Source organism: Eumetopias jubatus, unplaced genomic scaffold, assembly GCF_037043125.1.
Source record: "Eumetopias jubatus isolate StellerSeaLion01/CBP00866 unplaced genomic scaffold, mEumJub1_p1.0 scaffold_8, whole genome shotgun sequence".
Taxonomy (NCBI): Eukaryota; Metazoa; Chordata; class Mammalia; order Carnivora; family Otariidae; genus Eumetopias; species Eumetopias jubatus.
Window position 1 is genome coordinate 46,347,390 of NW_028274814.1, and position 22,999 is coordinate 46,370,388.

Below are 22,999 nucleotides of genomic sequence, written 5' to 3' on the forward strand. Positions count from 1 at the left end.
TGAGCCACCTAGGCTCCCCATTAATATATTTTTTCAAGTAATCTCTATGCCTAATGTGGGGCTCTAACTCTACGACCCCCAAATCAAGAGTTGCACACTCTACCAACTGAGCCAGCCAGTAGCCCCAAATAGATGTATTTTTTAACAAGAGGAAATGAAATTTAATTTCATATGTATGGGGAGCCCCACAGACATAAAATTCCGTAAGTAGAATTCTTTATTTACCCTGTATGTGAATTTTGTCTTTCTGTGTAGAAAGAATCTGCATTCAGGAGGAAATAATCCAGGAGAAGGAAGACCAAGCAGATCAAGATGTGTAGCTCTGTGGCAGCCAAGTTGTGGTTTTTGACAGATCGTCGAATCAGGGAAGACTATCCCCAAAAAGAGATTTTACGAGCATTAAAGACCAAATGTTGTGAGGAGGAATTGGACTTTAGAGCCGTGGTGATGGATGAGGTGGTACTGACAATCGAGCAAGGAAACCTGGGTAAGTCTATACTAAGTAATTTAATGGATTTTTTTCTTAGAGTATCTTGAATCCACATTTTTTAGGAATAGTTTGGAGGAAGGAATTATTAGCTTTATTGTTACGAAGTATCATCTAATCTTAAAATCTAGCATATGTTTTGTTTTTTTTTTAAGATTTTGAGAGAGAGCACAAGCCACTTAACCGACTGAGCCACCCAATATTTTGGGCCCCCCAAATCTGTGTGTTATGGAAGAAATGGAAACATCAGTATTTATTGAACTTATTATTATGTAGAAAATAGTTGGGAGAGAAATTAAAGATCTATTTTTCCCCCTGTTATTGCTGTCTAATTTTAAAAGACCTTGTTTATAAAGTGCTCATAAGAGAATTTGTACCTTATGGGGGTCCTTTTTATAAATGCATCAAATTCCACATGTGATTCTTAATTTTCTTTATAAAATATTTTATGCGTATAGTATAAAATGCCAATACAGTTTTATTCTTTTTACTGGATAGAAGTGTTCTAATGATTTGACTCAATTGGTGATAAGTCTGGTATTTTTAATATTTCATGTTTGTTTTAAGGTTATAAGGGGAAGATATCTTAGAAATATAGAAATTCTTGGGGTGCCTGGGTGGCTCAGGCGCTAAGCGTTTGCCTTCAGCTCAGGTCATGGTCCCAGGGTTCTGGGATTGAGCCCCGCGTCGGGCTCCCTCTCCCACTCCGCCTGCTTGTGTTCTCTCTCTCTCTGTCAAATAAATAAATAAAAAATCTTAAAAAAAAAAAAGATAAGAAAATCTTTTGATCTGACTTAGGAGTCTTTACGTCTTTGGAAAATTATGACTTGTTATAGCTAAATTGGTCATTTCTGTTAAGGAGCATCATATGGTGGCATATACATGAAATTTTTAATTAACTTTCAGAAAATACTTCATAGTTTACTGATAGTATTGTATTAAAGTATAAGACAAACACTTAAAATAGATTCTACATAACTTGTTTTGTGTCTAGAATCATAATGAGACCATGTGTTTTAATTTTCTCATCAATAAAATGGAGAGAGATAGTTATTGTGGGAATTAATATTATTGAGTATGTGAATCTGCTTTTAGGGTAATTTCATTCATACAGCAGTTAATGGATCTAGAATCTTACCTGTAACATGATCCTGTAGTTTAAGTAGGTAGAATCTCTTAGCAGTTACTCTTTTTTTTTTTTTTTTAAAGATTTTATTTATTTATTTGACAGAGAGAGACACAGCGAGAGAGGGAACACAAGCAGGGGGAGTGGGAGAGGGAGAAGCAGGCTTCCCGTGGAGCAGGGAGCCCGATGTGGGGCTCGATCCCAGGACCCTGGGATCATGACCTGAGCCAAAGGCAGACGCTTAACGACTGAGCCACCCAGGTGCCCCTTAGCAGTTGCTCTTTACTCTGCCCTCTTGACATTTAATTCATTCTCATTACCTTTCAACAGTTACTGTTTTGTCAGCAGATCTTTAATGTGTAAATTAATGTACCTCAAAGACTTAATAGAAAAACAGAATGATCCCCATTGTAGTATAAATGATCCTCATTGCTAATTTAGGATCAAAAGTTATTATTACTGTAGAAATAACTTCTTTAGAACTGAACTGTTTCTAGATTGTTTCATTTGAGTGTATAAATAGTAACTACCTTTACAGGAAAGATGCACAGTATTTTATTTTAGTCAAGCTTTCTTTTTTTAATATATACACCTAGATCTAGCACTTAGTTACTCAGATTCTGAAGATATGGTCTATAGAGCCTGTTCCATTCTTTGATACGTATAATTTAAGTATTTACTGTGTGCTAGTTAATTGGTAGGGTGTGCAGAATGAGACAGGCTGAGATTAACATTAATCAAGTCATCACACAAATAAGTGTAAAATTGTTATAACTTTGGTAAATTATAAAAGGTATGGATGTCACTTTGCACCCCCCCGCCCTGCACCTATGACAGATACTCTGATCAAACCAATTAAAATCCCGAATCTAGGGCACCTGGGTGGCTCAGTTGGTTAAGCTGTCTGAGTCTTAATTTCAGCTCAGGTCCTGATGCTCAGGGTCCTGGGATCCAGCCCCTTTGGACTGTGCTTCGGGGGGAGTCTGCTTGAGATTCTCTCCCTCTGCCCCTCCCTCTGCTTGTGTGCACGTGCCCCCCCCAATATAAACACACATTTTCTCTCTAAAATAAATAAATAAAATCCAGAATCTATCACATTCTTTTACAATTCACAGTTTTTCAGCATAAGTGCATGTACAAACTGTTGAGATTGGAGTCAGAAATTTGGACACTGTATTGTGTTAGGAGCCATGCTCTTGAAGTATGTGAGAAGAGGCTTAAAGGCCAGTGTGGTACATAGCTCACTAAGCACCAGTTTCACAGGCTTATGGTGTATGCTTCTGCGTTTTATTTATTTTTTAAAAAGATGTTATTTATTCATTTGACAGCACAAGTAAGGGGAGCAGCAGTCAGAGGGAGAGGTGTTACTATGTTTTAAAAGTTGGAAAACCAAAGGCTGCATAAACATGTATTGGCAAGGATGTAGAGAAATTGGAACCTGCCTACATTGATAAAGGGAATGTACAATGTGGCAGTCTCTTTGGGAAAAAGTTTGGCAGTTCCTCTGAAGGTTGGACGTAGAATTACCACAGGATCCATCCCACTCCTGCATACATACCTAAGAAGAGTGACAACATATGTTTGGGAGTCTGTAATATGGGCTGGTGATAATTGTTCTTTAAATGTTTCGTAGACTTCACCAGTGAAAACACCTGGTGCTGTGCTTTTCCTTGGAGATTTTGGATTACTGGTTCAATATGTCTGTTCTGATTTTTTTGTTTCTTATTCAGTCTTACTAGGTTGTATGTTGTTAGGAATTTATCCATTTTTTCCTTGGTTATCCAATTTGTTGTCATATAATTTTTCATAGTCATCTCTTACAATCTCGTTTATTTCTGTGATGTCCATTGTAATATCTCCTTTCATTTTGAATTTTTGTTATTTCAGACCTCTCTTTTTTTCCTTAGTCTAACTAAAGGTTTGTCAATTTGTTGATATTTCCAAAAGATAGTGTTTGTTTTTTTCTGTTTTTCTCTTTTCTTTTTAGGTTATTTGTGTAAATTCTCATCTTTTTCTTTTTCTGTTAACTGGGTTTAGTTTGTTCTTCCGCTTGTTTATGGTGTAAGGTTGTTGATTTGAGATTTTTCTTTTTAACGAGCTTTTTTTTTTATGTTCATGCTTATAGCTGTACACTTTCCTTTTAACACTGCTTTCACCACATCCCATAAGTTTTGGTATGTTGTATTTTGCTTTTGTCTGAAGGTATGTCTCATTTCCCTTGTGACATCTTTTGTCTTATTTAAGTGTGTGTTATTTAGGGGTGTCTGGGCGGCTTAGTCCGTTAAGCATCTGACTCTTGGTTTCACCTCAGGTCCTGATATTAGGGTTGTGAGATCGAGTCCTGTATCGGACTCAGTGCTGGGCATGGAGCCTGCTTGAGATTCTCTCTCTTTGGCTTTCTCCACCCCCCTCCAAAAAAAAAAAGTGTTATTTAATTTCCAGATATTTGTGAATTCTGTTTCCTTTTGTTATTAATTTCTAGTTTCATTTCTAGAAAAGATACTTAGTATGATATCAGTATTCTTAAATTTGTTGAGATTTGCTTTGTGGCTTAAGATGTAATGGATCCTGGAGAAAATTCCATTTGCCCTTGAAGAATGAGGATTGTGTTGTTAGTAGTGTTTTTTATATTTTAGGTCCAGTTGATCTGTAGTGTTTTCCAGTTATTTTGTTTCCTCATTAGATTTTCTGTTTGCTCCATCCATTATTAAAAGTAGGGTGTTTGAATTTTTCATTTATTGTTAGTGTCCGTTTCTCTCTTTGGTCTCTTACTGTTCCATACATGTGGGTGCTGTATTGGGTGCCTGCATATTTATAATTGTTATAATTTCCTGGTGAATTGACTCTTTTATCATAATAATTATCTCTTGTGCCAGTTTTTCTCTTATAGCCTATTTTGTCTTATAAGTAGGGCCACTTCAACTCTCTTTTGGTAACCATTTGCATGAAGTATCTTTTTTTTTTTTTTAAAGATTTTATTTATTTGAGAAAGAGAATGAGAGCACGAGAGGGAAGAGGGTCAGAGGGAGAAGCAGACTCCCCGCTGAGCAGGGAGCCCGATGCGGGGCTCGATCCCGGGACTCCAGGATCATGACCTGAGCCGAAGACGGTCGCTTAACCAACTGAGCCACCCAGGCACCCCTGCATGAAGTATCTTTTCTTAGCCTTTCACTTTCAGCCTTTGAGTGTCCTTACATCTAGAGTGAGTCTCTTGTTGATACATATAGTTGGGCATTGGTTTTTGGTCCATTTTGTCCCTCTGTGTCTTTTTTTTTTTTTGTAAAGATTTTATTTGACAGAGAGAGAGAGACAGCCAGAGAGGGAACCACAAGCAGGGGGAGCGGAGAGGGAGAGGCAGGCTTCCCGCTGAGCAGGTAGCCCAATGTGGGGCAAGATCCCAGGACTCTGGGATCATGACCTGAGCCAAAGGCAGATGCTTAACAACTGAGCCACCCAGGCGCCCTAGAATTTTTTTTAGAGACAGATGTGGGGAGGGGCAGAGGGAGAGACTCTCTAGCAGACTCCCCACTGAGTGCAGAGAGGGACACAGGGCTCAGTTTCAACGACCTATGAGACTACAACCTGAGCAAGACATTTTATCGTTTTCTGTATGTCTTACACCTATTTTGTCTCTTTTCCTCTCTTGTTAACCTTCCTTTCTGTTGTGTTAATTTGTTGTAGTGGCATGCTTTAGTTCCTTACTGTATGTATCTTCTGTAGGTATTTTATTCATCATTACTGTGAAGATTACGTAATACATTGTATACTTTTAATCTCTTTTAGGTGATAAATTTATTCATACATCAACTCTACCCTTATAAATTTCCCCTTATTTTGTGTTAATAATATCACAAATTACATCTTATATTTTGTATCCACTGACAGTTTTATAGGCATAGTTATTTTGTATGCTTTTAACTTTTTTATTTTTTTAAAGTAAGCTCTAGGCCCAATATGGGGCTTGAACTCAGGACCCTAAGATCAAGAGTTGCATGCTATTCCAACTGAGCCAGCCAGGTGACCCTCTATGCTTTTAACTTTTAAATGCTATATCAGCAATAACACTGATTTATGTACTACCATTAGAGTATTTTAGGATTCTGTATGTATTTCTATATTACCTGTACCCAAGAGCTTTATTTTTTTATGCTTTTGTGTTACCTTCTAGCATTCTTTTTTTTTTTTAAGATTTTATTTATTTATTTGACAGAGACACAGTGAGAGAGGGAACACAAGCAGGGGGAGTGGGAGAGGGAGAAGCAGGCTTCCCGTAGAGCAGGGGGCCCGATCCCAGGACCCTGGGATCGTGACCTGAGCCAAAGGCAGACGCTTAACAACCGAGCCACTCAGGCGCCCCGCATTCTTTTTTAAGTAATCTCTACACCCAATGTGGCCTTGAATTTACAACCCTCAGATAAAAAAGAGTCACTTGCTCTAATGATGGAGCCAGCCAGGAGCCCCGCCAGGAGCCCCTGCCTTGTAGCACTTTTATTTCAACTTGGACTCTTTAGCATTTCTTGTAAGGCCAGACTATTGGTGATTTAACTCCTCAGCTTTTCTTTATTTGGGAAAAACCTTTATTTCTCCTTAATTTTTGAAGGACAATTTTGCTGGATATATTGTCTTGTTACTTTTTTTATTTCAGCACTTTGAATATGTCATCCCACTATTGTGTGATTTCTGCTGAGATATTTTGATAAATGTTATGAGAACTCCTTCGTTTATGATAAATTGCTTTCCTCTTTCTTCGTTTATGATAAATTGCTTTCCTCTTTCTAGATTTTTTTTTTCTGTTTGCCTTTTTTTTTTTTTTAAAGATTTGTTTGTTAGAGAGCGTGTGCACACGTGCACGGGGGAGGGAGAGATAATCTTAAGCAGATTCTGTACTGAGTGTGGAGCCCAATGTGAGGCTCGATCTGACGACTCTGAAATCGGGACCTGAGGCGAAACCAAGAGTTGGACACTTAACTGACTGCACCAGGCAGGTGCCCCTGTCTTTGACTTTTTAGTTTGATTTTGTGTCTCAGTGTGAGTCTCTTTAAGTTCATCCTACTTAGAATTTTTTGAGCTGTTTGAATATGGATATCCATTTCTTTTCTCAGATTGGGAAAATTGTCAGTCGTTTTGTCAGACTCTCTGCTTCTTTGTCTCTCTTTCTTCTGGGACTTTCATAATATCAATATTGGTCTGCTTGAGGGGTGCCTGGGTGGCTCAGTCAGTTAAGTGTCGTACTCTTGATTTTGGCTAAGGTCATGATCTCAGGGTTGTGAGATCAAGTCCCGTGTCTGGGTCCACGTGCTGGACATGGAGCCTGATTAAGATTCTCTCTGCCATCTCAGCCTCCACCCCCCCATAAGAGATTGGTGGAAGTTGTCTATAAAGATGGAGAATGGTGGCTTTTTTTTTTCAAATGCCCAAATACCAACAAAAAATAACAAAGCATAGAGAGAGACAAGGAAGCGTGGTCCAATCAGAGAACCAAAATAAATCTCCAGAAATCACCTTAAGGAAACAAAGATCTAGTACACTTGAAACTAATGGAACATTGTGTGTTAACTATACTTAACTGAAAAAAATTTTTTTAAGGACGCCTAGGTGGCTCCGTCGGTTCAGCATCAAGACTCTTGAATTTGGCTCAGGGTCATGAGATCGAGCCTTGTGTCAAGCTCCATGCACAGCAGGGAGTCTGCTTAAGATTCACTCTTTCTGCCTCTCTCTCTCCCCTCGTTCTATTGATTGCTCTCTCTATAAAATAATCTAAAAAAAAAAACCCTCTCCTCCTTTAGCTTTGTTCTTCTTTTATATGTTGATGTCACAAAATTACATCTTTATACGTTTTATGTCAAAAAACAATCTTTGTAAAATGCATTAGTCTCAGGGCGCCCGGGTGGCTCAGTTGGTTAAGCGACTGCCTTCAGCTCAGGTCATGATCTCAGGGTCCTGGGATTGAGCCCCACATCGGGCTCCCTGCTCCGCGGGAAGCGTGCTTCTCCCTCTGACCCTCCCCCTGCTTATGTTCCCTCTCTCGCTGTCTCTCTCTCTCTGTCAAATAAATAAAATCTTTAAAAAAAATAATAAAATGCATTAGTCTCCTAGGTTATATAGAAAACAAGAATTGGAGTTACAAACCAGTTACAGTAATACTTGCTGTTAAACTAATGACTTTAATTTTTTCTTTAAATGTATTAGTCTCCGTTGTCATAGAAAACAAAAACTACGGTTACAGACCATTGTTAAAATAATACTAGCTTTTCTAATTGCTCATGTGTGTACCTTTATTGAGATCTTTATTTCTCTGTATGATTTTGAGTTACTGTCTAGTGTCCTTTCATTTCACCTTGGCAGCACTCCTTTGAACATTTTTTGCACGACAGGTCTAGTGGTCATTTATTCCTTCAACTTCTGTTTTTCTGGCAGTGTCTTAGTTTCCACCTCATATTTTAAGGACAGTTTGTTGGATATAAGATTTTTGGTTGATAGTTTATTTTTAGCATTTTGAATATATTGGCTCCCGATCTTCTGGCCTCCAATGTTTCTGATGACAAGTCTGCTGATAATTTGATTGAGGATCCCTAGTATGTGATGATATGTCTCGCTCATGCTTCATTCAATATTCTTTGTCTTGGGTTTTAAAAGTTTGATTAGCCTGAGCCTGAGTTCATCTTACTTGGAGATCATTGAGCTACTTGTTTGTTTATATTCATGTCTTTCATCAAATGCTTGAAGTTTTCAGCCATTATTTCCTCTTTCCCCTTTCTTTCCCACCCACCTCCCATCCCATGCACTCTCTGGTTCTCTCCCTCACTTCCAGACTCCCAACAATACAAATGTCTCTTCAAGTTTAGTCATTTTTTTTTGTCTGCTCAGATCTGCCTTTGAATCCATCTAGTGAATTTTTCATTTCTGTTATTGGACTTTTTTTTTTTTTTTAAGATTTTATTTATTTGACAGAGAGCACAAGCTGGGCAGCTGCAGGCAGAGGGAGAGAGAAGCAGGCTCCCTAAGGAACAGGGAGCCTGATGTGGGGCTCAATCCCAGGATTCTGGGATCATGAGCTGAGCCGAAGGTAGTCGCTTAACCAACTAAGCCACGCAGGCGCCCTGTTATTGGACTTTTCATTTTCAGTCTACAGTTACTCCTCGGTGTCTATGTTTTTTTTCCTATTGATTTTTCCTTTTTTTTTTCACCCATGGTTTTCTTGATTTTCTTCTCATGTTTCTTTAGTTCTGTTACCATCTTTGAGACAGTTATTTTAACTTCCTTGTCTTCTGTTGATTTATTTTATTCCTTTGAATGGCTGTACTTTCCTGTTTCTTTGTGAGTTTTTGTTTTGTTTTGTTGAATATTGCACATTTGAATCTAATAATGTGGTAACTCTGGAAATCAGACTCTCCTTCTTCCCCAGGGTTTGTATTTTTTGTTTACTGTTTGTTTTTTGATTGTTGTAGGCTGTCCCGGTCCTGAAGATTAGCCTGGGCTGTAAATTGAATGTCTTCTCAGGACTTCCCTAAACCTTTCCTTAGTTATGCACAGTCACTTTGTAATTTTTCCCGTATATGCAGTTGTTTTTTTTAACGTACTGGTCTTTCATGTCTGGGTCCTGAAAGGGGAAAATGACAAGACATAGGGGAGCAGAGAGGATATTTGAAGGAAGAAATCCCCTGGAAGTCACTTCACCTGGAAGGGGAGGGGCTTATTATAATGGGTAGGGTAGTTAAACAATGATGGCTATTGGCCTCCTTGTTTGCAGCTCTGTGATTAGAAGCTGCAACCAGGCATCAGAGGAGAGGTCTGTGTATTTGAAGGACAGGGACCTTTTAGTGAACCCTGTTCCTGCAAGGTATGTCAGTTGCCCCAGAACAGGTGCATAGTGTGCCTTAGGGGTGGGGGATGGATAGTGCTACTGTGCTTAAGAGCTGAAATTGACCAAAATTCACTGCATTTTACCATTCTAGTTATTTCCTGAAAGTTGCAATCCCTCAGCAGACTTGGGAGCTCCAAAACAGTTATATATGACAAATTTTGCCACTGCAGTAAAAGTCTAGGGGTGGCAGACCGATTCCTCATGCACCCTACTCCACTCTTCCCAGAATCATCTGTGTTGTCTTTTTTTTTTTTTCCCAAAGATTTTATTTATTTGACAGAGAGACAGTGAGAGAGCTAACACAAGCAGGGGGAGTGGGAGAGGGAGAAGCAGGTTCCCTGCTGAGCAGAGAGCTCGACACGGGGCTCTATTCAGGACCATGGGATCATGATCTGAGCTGAAGGCGGCCGCTTAACCGACTGAGCCACCCAGGCACCCCCTCTGTTGTCATTTTTTAAAAAAGAATTTATTTGAGAGAGAGAGTGAGAGAGAGCATGCACGCATGTGTGCATGCATGAGTAGGGGGGAGAGGGAGAAGCTGACTCCCTGCTGAAGTGAGCCCAATGTGGGGCTCCATCTGGGGTTCAATTTCAGGAGCCTTGGATCATAACCTGAGGCAAAGGCAGGCGCTTAAGTGACTGAGCCACCCAGGCACCCCCTCTATTGTCATTTTTTATTGCGGTTCTCTTTTTGTTTTTGTTTTGTATTTTATTTGGGGAGTAAATCTCTTATTGGATATATGTATTGTGAATATTTTTTTTCACTCGGTGGCTTGTCTTTTCATTCTGTTAATGGAATCTTTTGGTGGGTGGAAGTTCCTAATTTTAATTAGGTACAGTTTATATTTTTTTATTTTTAAATATTTTATTTATTTGAGAGAGAGAGAGAACATGAGTGGGGAGGGGCAGAGGGAAAAAAGCAGACTCCCTGCAGAGCAGGGAGCCCGACATGGGACTTGATCCAGGACCCTGGAACACTGTGACCTAAGCTGAAGGCAGGTGCTTAACCGACTGAGCCACCCAGGTGCCCAATATTCATTTTTGTTTTGGTTAGTGCTTTTTGTGGCCTAGTTATGAAATACTTATGCACCCCAGAATTCCTTTGAGATACATACTGAAATACCTACTCGATAAAATTTGACATAAAGGACATATGGTATGGCACCATTTTCTAAAGGGAGAGCTATATGTAATTATATAACCTTTGCTGTGACCCTGTGATTTTATACTTTACCCATGAAGACCTTTGTTGTCTTCTTTAGGAAGAGATGGTAACAACTCGATTTATATTCTCCAGAACTCATTTCATACCTGAAACAATCTGTAATCTTTTCACATGTTGTCTCTAGAAGATGTTGAGTCTGGAAATTTGAGTCTATAGTTTTTTTCTCATTTTTTTTTTTTTAAAGATTTTATTTATTTGGCAGAGACAGACACAGCGAGAGAGGGAACACAAGCAGGGGGAGTGGGAGAGGGAGAGGCAGGCTTCCCACGGAGCAGGGAGCCCAATGCAGGGCTCCATCCCAGGACCCTGGGACCATGACTTGAGCCGAAGGCAGCTGCTTAACGACTGAACCACCCAGGCGCTCCTAGTTTTTTCTCATTTTTAAAAATGGTTTTGTAAGAAGAAATCAGTTTGCTTTTAGATATATTGTGTTACTTTGTTTGGTTTTAATTTCTAGATTTATAAATTATCTCATTTTAATATAGACATAAACCTATCACCCACGTCCCCCATCCCCCCACCCATGTTATAGTGCTCTCATGAAGTTGATTCGGTTATTTGAAGCAGGTACTGTACTGTCAGTGACACCTCAGCTGGTCCTAATTTATTGGGCTAATACCCACTCTTTGGCATTTTCCCCCCATTGTTGCATTAGTAAATAAAGCTATCCTCAAATAACACTTAGTTATTTCATATATTTGAAACATTTTAATTTATTCTCAAGATTTTCCCCTGGAAGTTTCCTCTTACTTAATTGCTAAAGAAAGAGAAGGGAATAGTTTGAGAGTAGTACTATATATGAAGCATAGCACTAGACACATATATCTTGTTTTTTCTCTTTTTAAAAATACTAATAGCTTTATATTTTTACTAATTATAAAGTGACATAAACAGTACTGAAATATAAAATTAAAGCAAATATCATTTGATATTTTTACCATCCGTAGATCACTGCTAACCACATACACATAAATGAATTATAACATACCTACTGTTCTCTAAATTTTTTTTTACTTATCAGTGAGTGTCACCTGTGTGCCAAGATATTAGGTATTGGAGATACAGAGTTAGCAAAATAGCCCTGTTCTAAGTGCTTCATGGCCTCTTTAAGGTTAAGTGGGAGACATGGACATTATACAAAAGCCAAAGAAATAATTACACACTAAGTGGTAGAAAAGTAAAGTGTGATATGGGAATCAAATGGAATCAGTAGAATCAGATGGAACCAATGGAATCTACTTTTATTTATTTTTAAGATTAAAAAAAAATTTTTTTTTTTAAGATTTTATTTATTTATTCAACAGAGAGAGAGAGAGAACACAAGCAGGGGGAGTGGGAGAGGGAGAAGCAAGCTTCCCGCCAAGCAGGGAGCCTGATGCGGGGCTCGATCCCAGGACCCTGAGATCATGTCCTGAGCCGAAAGCAGTCACTTAACCAACTGAGCCACCCAGCTGCCCCTAAAAAAATTTTTAAATAATCTCTACACCCATCATGGGGCTTGAATCCACAACCCTGAGATCAAGAGTTGCATGCTCTACCAACTAAGCCAGCCAGGTTCCCCCAATGGAATCTAATTAAGATTGAAAGGTTAGAAAAGGCCTCTTTAAGGAAGTGACACTAAAATCTGAAGGATGAGTAGGTATTATCCAGGGGTCAGGGGTACAGTGAAAGGAAGAATATATGATTTGCTCTTATGTAGTTCTAGGAGAGAATCACTGTTTGTTGCCAGACTGTCCTCCAGAAAGTTTGTACTAGTGTGTCCTTTTCCAGTATCCTCTCCAGTGTGATTGTTTGCATTTTAATATTAGACCACAAATGGCCCTGGTTGAGTCACTTTTCTGCTTAATCTTTTAGGAATTTGGACTGTGATTCCAAACCCAGCTGGACAGTGAGATTTACAGTTGAGTATTTCCTTAAGTCAGAAAATAAGTTGAGTATTCAAAGGAAAAACCTTTAATGTCTTTAGTCATCAGGAAGAAAATATCTTTTCTTGTTTGAGCTCAGGCCCCCTATTCCTGTTATCAAAATAGTTGGGAGCGTTGATTATGTTTAGTCTCCATGCTAAATTGGTCTGGATGTTTATTAATTCTCCAGTGAGATACTTGTATCAAATTTTATCTTCTCTGTCTTCTTAGCACCAAGTACCTACAGCAGTCGGAAATCAGAGCAATTGCCTATCCCTTTTCCAAAGTAGTTCAGGAAAGTGAAACAATTGGATTAGTTGTACCTTTAATGCTTTAAACTCTTTCTGATTTAGGGATCAACTAGACCTAGGGATCTAGGTCTAGTTTTTATATGTGATGTTGAATATTATAAATTAAGGTATGAGTGTATAATGTATGTTCATATGAATAAAAGTTAACAGTGATAATTTACAGAGAAGTGAGATAAATTAAGAGATATCATATTCTTGCAAGTAAAAAAGCAGGTTCTTAATTATAGAGATGCCATGTCAAAATAATTCCCTTGGTTATGATGTAGGATGAGATAGTGATGAAGACGTTGAATATCCCTGGTCAGTGCCCCTGAACTATATTTATTAAAGATAACCAAAACTGTCTTACCAAATATTAAATAATGTGGACTACATAAAATGTAGATAAAGTTGCTAGTTCAGTTCTTGGCCTATGGTGCATTCTTGTTTCTTGGCCTTCAGTATGTATCCTTCCCGCCCCCCCCCCCCCCGCCCTTTTGTACAAACAGCACATGGATTTCCTTTTGAGAAATTCCCTCACAGTCTTGGTGAGACTGTAAGTTAGTGGTGCATTGCCCCTTGTTAGTCAAGCTAGTCTTCTCCCCTGCCCCATCTTGATTGTTTGTTTTAAGATTTTATTTATTTGTCAGAGAGCGAGCGAGAGAGAGAGAGTGAGAGTACAGACAGGGAGAGTGGCAGACAGAGGGAGAAGCGGGCTCCCCGCTGAGCAAGGAGCCCAATACGGGACTTGATCCCAGGACCCTGGGATCATAACTTGAGCCAAAGGCAGGCGCTTAACTGACTGAGCCACCTAGGTGTCCCTCCCCCACCCCCGTTAAAGGTTTTTTTTATTTTAGAGAAAGAGAGCACAAGTCGGGGTGGGGCAGTGGGAGAGGGAGAGAATCTCAAGCAGACTCCACAACGAGCTCAGAACCCCATGTGGGGTTTGATCTCCCAACCCAGAGATCATGAACTGAGCCAAAATCAAGAGTTGGGTGTTCAACCGACTGAGCCACCCAGGCATCCTCTCTTCCCTTTGAATTTGAGCACTTTGACTCAAGGATAGAAGGAGAATATTTGAAATTTAACAATGGCACTTAGGATTCTAGGTCCTATCTTGGTCCTAGATTCCCAGAATGGCCCTTCTCTTTTTTCTGTGCCTGTTTTGTCATCATTCTTTTTAGTTCTAAGCACAATCCTATATCCATCCATTTTTTTTTCGTGCTCAACTTAACTAGAGATAGTTTCTTACAAATCAGATAATCTTAACCAATGCAGAAATTAATTCCCGAGAAAGTATTGCAGGTGGTAGACCTTCCGAGAATTGATTACTTGGCATAGATAGGATAGAAATCAAATTAGTACGATTCCAGAATGGTAATCTAATAACCCATGATACATAGTGTTCAAAATGGTGATTAAGTAGTTACCTTTATTTACTTTGAACCATGGTCTTATTGAGGATAAAGCTCAGGGGAATGATAGGTGTTGCCACAGAAAACCTTTTTAAGAAAGTATGAGGAATTTGGAATGGAAGACTAGAATGGCCTTTTGAAGGAATTGGAGGAACTTAAAGGAATAAATGAGTTCAAATATCCCAATTCTTTTTTCAAGGCAAATAATAAAATTCAGGCGCTTTCTAGTATCTGGGACTATAGGTCTAACTTAACCATATATTGCTGCTGAAAAGTCTTCCAGCTATCATGCTGCTTAGTAAATTAGCACAGCCAGAGATTTGGAGGGAATTCATGTGACATAAAAAAAGAGGTTGTGCTTTAGAACTACCTAGATTTAATTTTCCTGGCTGATCTAGTTATTAAACCTTTTGCAGTTGGTCAGATTGGTTGTCTGGTTTCATTTACTTGCTGGGAAATTAAATCTCTTGGTAAGTTCTCTTTCTAACAAGGAGGAATAAAAAATTAAAAGGCCTACTCTGTAATGTGCTCAGGATTACTTTAGATGTGTATAAAATTCCCTGGTATGGTATCTCACAGATAGTAAGTATTCAGTAAATGATACTGTTATTAATTGGCAACAGGAAAACACGATAATCTTCTGTTTATGCAAAGTATTTTTAAAAAATTATTTTTGTATTTATTTTTTAAGTATGCTCGTACCCTTGTGCGACTTTTAACTCACAGCCCTGAGATCAAGAATCACATGTTCTACTGACTGAGCCAGCCAGGTGCCTCTTACACAGAGTACACACGGTACTTTTGGTATTTGTGAAATTGGATGTTCTGATCCCCCCCCCAAGATTTTTTAATTTATTTAGTTGACAGAGATTGAGAAAGAGCACACAAGCAGGGTGAGCAGCAGAGAGAGAGGGAGAAGCAGGCTCTCTGCTGAGCAGGGAGCCTGATATGGGGCTCGTTCCCAGGACCCTGGGATCATGATCTGAGCAGATGCTTAACTGACTGAGCCACCCAGGCACCCTGGATGTTCTGATTCTTGAAGACTTCTGTGAGGGGTACCCAAGTGACAAGTCACCATGGAACTTAGAGTAGTAGTGAGTGTAGTTACTAAACTTCGGTAAAGAATACTAGTCCGAGGTCTTAGAGTTGAAATTATAAAATTATATATATTTTTTACAAACACTTATATAGCAATATACAAAGCTTATTATAAATATCAACGCATTTGATCCTGGCAGTAATCCCACGAGGTTGGTACTGATTGTTTCTGTTTTACAAATAAGAAAATGGAATCCTAGATTGGTTAAATGTTTTTTTACCCTAGATCATAAAGCTGTAAGTGGTGGAGTCAAGATTTAGAATCAGGCAATCTGTCTTCTGATCTTGGAATGTAGTCATATTCTCTTTTCCTACATATAAAGTGGTATACTATAAATACTCTCTCCTGGTTTTTTCCTTCATTTGATTCTTTAGATTATTTTTTTTCAAGATTTTATGTATTTATTTGACAGAGGGAGGAAAAGCAGAGGGAGCAGTAGACTCTCCGCTGAGCAGAGAGCCCAGCATGGGGCTCGATCTCAGGTCCCTGGGATCATGACCTGAGCTGAAGGCAGATGATTAACCCACTGAACCACCCAGGTGCCCCTGATGCTTGAGAGTATCTTATGCAAATAATGTCTGCAAATGATGACAGTTTTCTTCTGCTTGATCTTAAAGGGAGTGCTGTGAATTTATTCCAGTAAATAAACCTGACATTTACTATAGATTTTTTTGGCAAATAACCTTTACCAAGTTAAGGAAATTCCCTTTTTTCCTAGTGACCAAAGAAGTGGTTAAAGCTTTTTATTTTTTAAATTATTAAAGATTTTATTGATTTGAGAGAGAGAGATCGTGAGCAGGGGGGAGGGGTAGAGGGAGCAGCAGGTACCCCGCTGAGCAGTGAGCCCGATGCTGGGATCATGACTTGAGCCAGCTGCCCGAAATGTTTCTCTTATAACCACATACTTATCAAAAGTTGTTAATGGTCAGTTTGGTTCTAGCTATTCTAGTGGGTATGAAATAGTATCTAGTTGTGGTTTTATATCCCGGCTTACTAATAAGGTTGAGTACCTTTTTTTTTTTTTAAGACTTATTTATTTGATACAGAGAGAGGGAAGGGGGTGCGCAGAAGAGAGAATCTTAAGGACACTGTGCAGAGTCTGAGCCCAATGTCAGGCTCGATCTCATGACCCTAAGATCATGGCCTGAGCTGAAACTAAGAGACCCTTTAACAGACTGTGCCACCCAGGCACTCCAAGGTTGAGTATCTTTTTATATATTCATTTGGGTATCCTCACTTGTAAAAGTGCTTGTTCAAGTGTCTTCTCCATTTTGCTGTTGGGTTGGTTGTCTGATTATTTTACTTCTAAATGCATCATTTGTAGCTTGCTTTTTAACTTCTTAATGGCGTTTTGATATAAAAGAATTTACCTTTAGTGTACTCTGACTTGTCTTGTTTATGGTTGATTTCTTTCTGTACCCTGCATAAAAAATTTCCTGTGTTGAGGTCATGAAGATAACCTCTTATGTTAGCTTTTAGAGAGTTAACTTTAAGGAGTTTTGTCATTCACATGTAGATTTATAATCCACCTAGAATTGAGATTTGTGTGTGGTGATGATAGGTAATGGTAAAGTTTCATTTTCTTTCCATTTGTACCCTTTACTAAGGGAGAGTGACCTTTCCCTACTGCTCTCCAGTGCTACCTTTATAATCAAGTTGTCTGTACATGGGTGATTTATTCTGCTCCTTTGCTTAATTTTAATTCTTTTCACCAGCATGACAGTGGCTTAATCACTACAGTGTTAAGTACCCAGTAAAGTAGTTCTCTTTTTTTCGATTGTCTAGTTATTCATGTTCTTTTGCATTTATTCATAAATTTTATTTTATTTTATTTTAGAGAGAGAGCAAGCATGAGCAGGAGGGGCAGAGAGAGAGGGAGAGAGAATCTCAGGCAGACTCCACACTGGGTGTGGACTCTGAGATCATGACCTGAGCAGAAACCAAGAGGCGGACACTTAAGCGACTGTACCACCCAGGCACCCCATTCATAAATTTTATAGTCAGCTTGTCAAGTTCCACAGAAATACTGCTTGGAATTTTGATTAGGTTTTTATTGAATTTATAGATCAATTTGGGAAGAAATGACACATACTATTGAAAATATTTGCATGCGCTCTTGGGCTTGTTCTCTCTCAATTGTCTTTAATGTTTCTAATGATAGTTTGTAATTTTATCCCCAGAGGTCTTGCACATCTTTATTAGATATACTTTATTCCTATGAATTTATTACTATTATAAATTATAACAATAAAATTTTTTTCATTTCTACTTCATTGCTGGTTAAGTTTAATAATATGTTGACAGTCAGATAACTCACTTATTTCAGTAATTTATGATAGATTGTTTTGGATTACCTGCTTTTAAAATTGTATCATCTATAAGGAATATCAGTTTTATATTTCATTTTTTTTAAGATAATTTTATTTATTTGACAGACAGAGAGGGAATACAAGCAGGGGGAGTGGGAGAGGGAGAAACAGGCTTCCCGCTGAGCAGGGAGCCTGATGCGGGGCTCGATCCCAGGACCCTGGGATCATGACCTGAGCCAAAGGCAGATGCCCAACGACTGAGCCACCACCCAGGTGCCCCTTTTATTTCATTTCTAATCCTTATATCTCACTTCCTTTTCTTAACAGCATAGGGCAGGACCTTTGGGACAATATTGGATTAAATAGTTATAGTGAACATTCTAGTGTTACTTATGATCTCGGGAAAGCTTACAACATTAAACCATTAAAAATGTTGTTGGCTGTAGGATTTTTTTTTTTTGTAATGTTTTATTTTTTATTCATGAGAGTCAGAGAGAGAGAGAGAGAGAGGCAGAGGGAGAAGCAGGCTCCCCGCCCAGCAGGGAGCCCGATGTGGGACTCGATCCCAGGACCCCGGGATCATGACCTGAGCCGAAGCCAGACGCTTAACCACCTGAGCCACCCAGGCGCCCGGCTGTAGGATTTTTAAGATACCCATTATCAGAATAAGGAAGTTTTTTTCTATAAGTATGATAAAAGATTTTTTAAAATCCTGAATGAATTTTATCAGTGTTCATTCATCTATTGAACGGTTATACATATTTTTACACTTGGAAATTATGAGTGGTTTTTGTAAGTTAAACAAAAAAATTTTAATAAACCCAACTTGCTTATGATTGTTATTATTATGGTAGGTTTAATTTGTTAATATTTGTTGAAGATTTTTACATTTATGTTCATGAATGAGATTGCATTATAACTTTGCTTCTGTGAACTTGTCATTGTCAATTTCTGCTAAGTGTGTTTGGCCTCACAAAAAGGGCTGGGGAGTGTTTTTTGTTCTGGAAGACAAAAGTATAGTAACATTGTTTTATTTTTTCCTTATATGATGTAATTCACCTTTGAAAGCTATTTGTTCTGGGGTGCCTGGGTGGTTCAGTCGGTTAAGCGCCTGCCTTCGGCTCGGGTCATGATTCCAGGGTCCTGGGATCAAGCCCCATGTCGGGCTCCCTGCTCAGTGGAGAGCCTGCTTCTCCCTCTGCCTCTGCCTCTCGCCCTGCTTGTGCTCTCTCTCTGTCAAATAAAGAAATAAAATCTTAAAAAGAAAAAGAAAAAGAAAGCTATTTGTTCCGGAGATTTCTTTTGGAACAGTTTTAGTTAATGGTTAATTTGTTTTAGTGATTTATTTCTTCTTGCAGTTTTGGTAAATTGTATTTTTCTAGGAATTTATGTACATTTTATCTTAAGTTTTCATATGTGTTATTCAGAAAATCATTTCATTATCTTTTTAATATCTATAGGATATACGGTGAAGCTCCCTTTTCATTCTCAACTTTATTTGTGCCTTTTTATTTTAAACTCTGTATCAGTCTCAGTAGGGACTTAAATTTATTAGTTTTGAGGGGACAAACTTTGGTTTAGTTTGGTTGTCTTTTCTGTTGATGTTGGCTTTCCATTCCATTAATTTCTGCTCTTAAATTTTTTTTCCTTCTACTTACTTTGGGTTTTTTAGATGTTAATATGGTTTGATTTCTCTTTGAGTTTGCTAGTTTTTCTAAAGCAATTTATAGAGACAATTTTGTTTTAGGCAGAAGAGCTTCAGACTCAGACCTGGGTTTCAGTCCCTTTTCTGCTTCTTGAAACAACCATGAGATAAATTCAAATTTCAATAAATAATAATTGAGCATTTACAGCACATAGCTGTTAAGAAGATAGATTCCTACTCTCACAGAATTTACTTATTTTCTCTAGCTATCATTTTCCCGGCTATAAGAGGGAATGGGGGATGACAGTGATGATTAAGTGCCTGTTATGTGCCAGGTACTTTTTCACTAATGTTAACCACCTTAATCCTCACAGCAACTCTATAAAGGAACTGTTTTTACTGTTCCCATTTTACAGATGAGGAACTTGAGACACAGAGAAGTTAAGTAACTTGTCTGAGGTTACACAGTGGATAAGTGGTGGAACTAGGTTTGAATCAGATGTGGGGTTATTGTTACAGGCATGCCAGAGAAGACCTTGCAATAAATGTCACTTTCTTTTTTTGCCTTTGCTATCCCCTCATCATTATCCCTTGCAATTTTGGGTCTAAATGAAACATTTGTTGGGAAAAACCTTAATCTCCTACATTCCCAGTAGTTTTCTTTGGAACATTCAGTATTCAGAGAGTTTGATATAGTTCCCTTCCTTTGTTATTAATTCCATAACTAATTTATATTTATTTAAAATAATATAAATATACTTATATTTATAGCTGCATTCAGAAAGTTCTTTTTATAATTAGTTGTGTAAGCTGGTATTGATTGCCAAAAGTTGGTAGAACATTTTGATATAAATATTTGTCTTCAGCCAGGAGCCGCGTTAGAAGCTTGCCCTTTTTAAAGTGGACAGAAGGGACTTTGCCTACACCACAAGGAAGCTTTGCTTCCCCTCTCCTTTCTTCTACAGCAGTCTGTTGCTGGAAGACTGCACTAAATTTTTACGGCTGGCTTCATTAACAGTGACTTGAATTATACATTTACCCACTTCTTATCTTCTATATAGGGCTTTCTTTACCATTTCAGGAAAGATTGCTATTTTATGGGGGAACAAAATACATTAGGTTTAATACAGTATTTCAACTTTTAATTTTTAAATCATATTAGAATAATAGCATATAGAATAAGTTAGCATATAGAATTAAGTTAGCAAAAAATAAGTATATCTTGTTTCTAATAGTGAGTTCTTGTGTGTCAAATAATTAAAAAATTAGATCAGTTTAATTGGGATTGGGGACAAAAAGGGATAAAGAAACAAGTTTCCAGGTTGTATTGCTATTAACTTTACCATCTGTGCCATCAGCCTACCCTCCCCAGCAATGTAAACTCAGTAATTTATAGCCACTAACAATTATTAAGCACTTACTATATGTCAATCATTTATTAAGTACTTTACATGCATTTTTCCTCTCTGTCATCCTCTTTAAAAACTCTCAGGTGGGGCTAGGATTTTATCCCAAGGCTCAGAGTATGTTAAATTGGGTCTTCAGCAAATCTTTTTGAACAAATAAAAGAAGGAATGTATAAATGGAATAGTCCCTTAAAGGTATTTTGTCTTTTTGTTTATCAATTTCAGGAAGTATTTCTCCTAAGATAATTTTCTTAAAACTGTGTGGAAATGCTGAAGAGAATGTACTCAAACCTGCAGAGCTTGAATGTCGGCATTTATAAAATTTAAGGAGATGAATACTTTTATTTTTTTAAGAGATTTTAGCTGGTAACATCACATTTCTGTATAATTGGTGTCTTAGCTTTTTCTGCCAATATTTGGTATAGAGTTGGTTATCTTAACCTTAGATTCTCTATTTGTTAAAGATACTTGGAAAAGAAGCTAACTAGTCACTACCTTCAGTAAAGATGCTTTTATAATATGGACAGTGATAATCTGCTTGTTACCTGCTTTTGGTTTCCCTCTTCTTTTTCTCTTCTTTAAAACTTTTTTTTTTTTTAAAGACACATTTATTCAGCGTCATGATCAGACTATTACATTTAGCAATCAACAGCATGGATGCAAAAAAAAGAAAACTACATTAAAACCCTTTGTTGGAATGCTTTACACTTTCCACAGAACAGAAACTAAAATAACCTGTTACACAATTAGTCACAAATACAGTCCTCGAGTTTTTTGCCCATACACGAGTATTGTCTAAAACATGTCTTTGTAGCGGCGAGGCCCTGCCACCACTGTGCTTGGCTGAGTTCACAAATCTGTTGTAACCTGTAGCTTCCCTGTCATTTCTCTGGCTCTCCTCTCCTGCTAAGCTTTGTTTCCTGGCAGTAATTAAAACCTTCTGCCACTGCCATAGCTACTGCTGCTGCTGGAACCACCATAGCCACCTTGGTTTCATGGTTTGGCAAAGTATTGGCCTCCACCACCGTAGGGGCCAGAGCTTCTGCCTCCAAAATTTCCTCCTTTCACGGGTCCAAAATTTGAGGATTGATTGTTGTAATTGCCAAAATCATTATAGCTTCCGCCACCTCCAGGGTTGCTTCCATCATTACCAAATCCGTTATAGCCATCCCCACGGCCACCATATCCACCACCACCTCGACTGCCACCAAAGCCACCTCGACCACTGAAGTTCCCTCCACGACCAAAGTTGTCATTCCCACCAAAACCACCTCCAAGATCACCACCAAGTTTCCGGAACCACTTCGACCTCTTTGGCTGGATGAAGCACTAGCCACCTCTTGCTTAGATAGGGCTTTCCTTACTTCACAGTTGTGACCATTCACAGTATGGTATTTTTGAATGACAATCTTGTCTACAGAGTCATGGTCATCAAATGTTACAAAAGCAAAACTTCTCTTTTTGCCACTGCCTCGGTCAGTCATGATCTCGATCACTTCACTTTTCCCATACTGTTCAAAATAATCTCTTAGATGATGTTCTTCAGTGTCTTCTTTAATGCCACCAACAAAAATCTTTTTCACAGTTAAGTGCGCACCAGGTCTTTGAGAATCTTCTCTTGAGACAGCCCTCTTTGGTTCCACAACTCTTCCATCCACCTTGTGTGGCCTTGCGTTCATGGCTGCATCCACCTCCTCCACAGTGGCATACGTGACAAACCCAAAGCCTCTGGAGCGCTTGGTGTTTGGATCTCTCATTACCACACAGTCCGTAAGCGTTCCCCATTGCTCATAATGGCTCCTCAGACTCTCATCGGTTGTTTCAAAGCTCAAACCTCCGATGAAAAGCTTCCGCAGCTGTTCAGGCTCTTTGGGAGACTCTGACTTAGACATGACAGCGGTGGGAGGGGAGACTTTAACAATGCTTACTCTGTGGCATCCACGGGCAGAAAGCTCTTCTTTAAAACTTTTATTCAGTTTATCTAAGCCAAAAACAAAAAACAAAAACAAAAACCAAACCCACCAAACAGTTCACCCATTTTCTCTTTTTCTCTTTTTTTAAAACACATGACTGTCAGCTGCAGTGTGCAGTGCACAGTGATAATGAGGTAGACTGTTACAGTAGTCTTCCTTTTGTTTCTTTCTGTGCCACTGACGAGGGATCTGGAAAGGAATTTTATTGGTTCCTCATTTCCAAAAGGGCTTACGTTTGAAAAAAATAATTTTGTCTC

At 38.5% G+C, this 22,999-nt stretch overlaps 1 protein-coding gene across 1 annotated transcript in view; it reads left to right on the forward strand.

Annotated features, from left to right (window-relative positions):
* The first annotated feature begins 312 nt into the window (after positions 1–312).
* RIMKLB (ribosomal modification protein rimK like family member B) overlaps positions 313–22,999 on the forward strand; it is a 45,347-nt gene continuing 22,660 nt past the window's right edge. Inside the window, exon 1 of the mRNA XM_028119767.2 lies at positions 313–487. Within this exon, the coding sequence (XP_027975568.1) occupies positions 313–487 (175 nt within the window). The remainder of the gene's footprint in view (positions 488–22,999) is intronic.